The sequence below is a fragment of the Chelonoidis abingdonii genome, chromosome 1 (assembly GCF_003597395.2).
Source record: "Chelonoidis abingdonii isolate Lonesome George chromosome 1, CheloAbing_2.0, whole genome shotgun sequence".
Lineage (NCBI taxonomy): Eukaryota > Metazoa > Chordata > Testudines > Testudinidae > Chelonoidis > Chelonoidis abingdonii.
Genome location: NC_133769.1, coordinates 9,940,493 through 9,943,598, shown reverse-complemented (window position 1 = coordinate 9,943,598; position 3,106 = coordinate 9,940,493). Strand labels below are relative to the sequence as shown.

Sequence of the window (3,106 nt, the reverse complement as noted above, 5' to 3'; positions counted from 1 at the left end):
GTCTGACCCAGTCCTTTAGCCGGGCACCCCACTCCATCCCTCACGATTGACCTCAGCTCCGAGCAGCCCTCTGAGACGGACAACCCAACCCATCTCCCACATCTGAGTCCCAGTCCCTAGTGAGTCCGGCACCCCCCACCACGCCAGCCTCCCCACCCAGTCTATAGAACAGCAGCACCCCCCCATGGCTCAGCGACAGCCCATTAGGCACAAACCATCACCCAGCAACGCCCCATTATTGTTAATTGGCAATCTTATACCTACATTAAGATTTAATGTTTTTAATCACGATCTGGTTTGTTATTTTCAAATTATTACAAATTAATCTTGAATGTATTTCACTTAGTTATTTTTTTACCTTTCAACTACTTGTGTCACGATAGTCCGGCGATGCTCTGGATGCTCCCCACTAAGCAGTTCAGACTTTGGGGCCTCGCTCTCCTTGGGGCAGACTTGTTCCAGGGCAAGGAGCTCACAGATCTTCACTCCTGGGTCTCTCCTTGGAGCATTCAGCATTCCTTCTGCCCCTCGTGGGTTTTCTCCATCAGCAGCGCCCACCCAGGCGGGTCCTTGGCGGGGGGTGACAGGCACAAACCCAAAGCTGGGGGTTTTTTTTTTTTCCTGCCAACCACCCCCCCCCACTTTGCAGTCAGACGTGACTTAGCAGCAAAACAGAGGTCTGTATCTGGATCGACAGACAGGGTCTAACAGCGAACCAGACCCTCGCTGGGTCCATTCTGTTGGGGGCAGTGAACCCGACCTAGGTCTGCCTTACTCCTTGGTCCCCAGGCAGCTCCAGATAACCCCCTTCCAGCCCCTCTCTTGCTTCAGCTCCTTTCCCGGCCGAGAGAGTCCTGATCTTTGTTCCAAACACTCAAGTTGGCATCTTTGCATGAGGAGGGGTCCCCAGGGGCCCATCAGTTGCTAGGAACAGAGTGCTTCTTTAGGTGCACTGGCCTTCCTTTGCCTCACATGCAGCAATCACACACCCTCTATCCACCACCTAGATACTTAGAACTTGCATAGGGCACTGTTTACGCACCAACACAGTGTTCAGAGCAAACTTAAGAACCAGTTCCATTCGTCACCTACATTTGTTACTGATAAGATATAGTATTGACACTTTTTTTTATGGAAGGGGCTCACGAAATTTGCTTTTTGCCCCAGGCCCCCTTGCATCACTCTGGGTGCCTGCCCAGAGTGACCCCTCAACTGTGAGGACTCGGGGAGGGAGGAAACTTTGGTCCCATGGAGATCGCGCCCGGCTGTATTCTATTGGTGGAGGTGAGAGAGCTCCGGGAGTTCCTGTGAGGGCAGGGCAGGCTCTGCCATTCGCCCCCCGGCATGGGGCACGCCGCGGGGGACGCTCTGCGGATCGACGCGTCCTGCGATGGACTCCAGTGGACCTCCCGCAGTGTGCCTGTTTGGATGCTCCACCAGGAGTCCGCTTGACCAGCGACCTCGTGCGGAGGGACGCCTGTGGGAGGTTCCACGGAGCGCTGGCCCTCCCGGCAACCGCAGGTGCCCCTGGGGCTTGCCGCCCCAGCACCCTGCTTGGACGATGTAGCTTGAGCCGGCCCCGGTGAGGAGTGCCTGAATGGTGGCTGGGCTCGTCGGTGCACTGAGCAGGTAGCACATGCCTCTAGCAGCAGAATCCTGACCTTCCGTCCTGCCAGGGCTGGGCTCAGGGCACCGTTGAAGCTGTGAAGCAGGCAGCAGGTCCCGGCGCGGGCCATATTCCAGGTCCTCGGGCGCCAGCATGCTGCGGGGTGACTCGACCCGCAGGAAGAAGGATGTCGTGCGGTGGTCACCCCCGGTGCTGCTTTAGCCCTGAGCCCCACTGCCCCCAGCCTCTCACCTCAGCCTCCCTCCAGGTTTTGTCTTGGGAGATGTATCCATAGCAGTTGCCTTCGAAGGAGAACCATTCTGCGGGACAGGACCCAGCCTGTGCCCCTGCTGAGAGAGAGGGGGCTGGGAGCAATGATGGGGACAGGACGCTGTGGTTACAGGCAGTTTCAGAGGCACAGCTGCAGCTTTGAGTTAGGATAAATAACATTGGGAGCCCGAATGAGGCTGTGTCTGGCTGGCAGGACCCTCCAGGCCCTGGCGCTGAAGGAACAAGCTAGGTTTGCCCAGATCCCACATCAACAGAACAGGTCCCATGAAACCCAGCTCTGAGCGGGGATCCCAGCAGGGCAGGGACTCTGGGTTTGAATGGGATGTTGGCTCCTTTCCCATGGCTCCCTGGGGGAGGAAGGAGCCAATGACTGTGGGGTGACTGATAGACCCTCTCCTGCCCCTGCCTCATTCAGCTGCAGCCCAAGTCCTGCCACCCTGAGCTTCTCCCCGACTCCTTCTGGGCCATGTGGAAGAGCAGGACCAGGGAAGCTGCCAGGGGGGCAGGAAGGGGACACCCAGGGGCAAGGGGTGAAGCTGGGAAGCAATGGGGTTAGCACAGACTGGGACTAGTTATCACCCAGCACCCAAACCTCAGGGGAAGAGCTGATCCATGGAGGCATTTCATCCACATTCTGCCACCTGTTCCCTGAGGAGGGGCTGCAGGGCCTGGGCTCCCCCTGGGCAGTGACCCCCAGCAGCAGGAGACGGGCAGTGGCTCTGGGAGCAATGAGGGAAATGAATTCACTTCCCAATTCCCACCATGGGAACCAGCACCCGGGAGCTCCTGCTCCGAGGGCCGGGCAGGGACTCACCTGCCAGCGAGGGGCTAAAGATCAGGCAGCCGAGGAGGCAGAGGCTGAAGTAGGCGACTGGCCCCATCTTCTCGCTTCTCCTGGGGAGAAAACAGACAAGGGAGATGGGCCACGAGAGCCTGAGACACCCCCCTGAGTGACCCTCCCCTCCCTATGTGGCATTACACAGGGGGAGGCGGTTTAGAGCTGGGGCTGTTTGTTAAAGGGGCTGGCTGGGCTGGAAGGGCCCCAAGAGGGACACCAGACCCAGGGGACTCAACTCAGAGGCCCCTGGGGGGCAGGGGAGTTGTGCGGGGCCCCCTCCCTGGGCTGGATCCCAAGGGCCCATCTGCCTGCGGCTTTCCCTGCCCCTCCTCTCCATCCACGCAGGGCATGGCAGGGGAGGGGCACGGGAA

The 3,106-nt window shown here is 59.0% G+C and overlaps 1 protein-coding gene across 1 annotated transcript in view; it reads right to left on the bottom strand.

Annotated features, from left to right (window-relative positions):
• LOC116831604 (C-type lectin-like) overlaps positions 1–2,788 on the bottom strand; it is a 39,804-nt gene extending 37,016 nt beyond the window's left edge. Inside the window, 2 exon segments of the mRNA XM_075061911.1 lie at positions 1,859–1,971; positions 2,712–2,788. Coding sequence (XP_074918012.1) covers positions 1,859–1,971; positions 2,712–2,778 — 180 coding nt within the window. The 5' untranslated portion in view covers positions 2,779–2,788.
• Between the last annotated feature and the right edge of the window lie 318 nt (positions 2,789–3,106).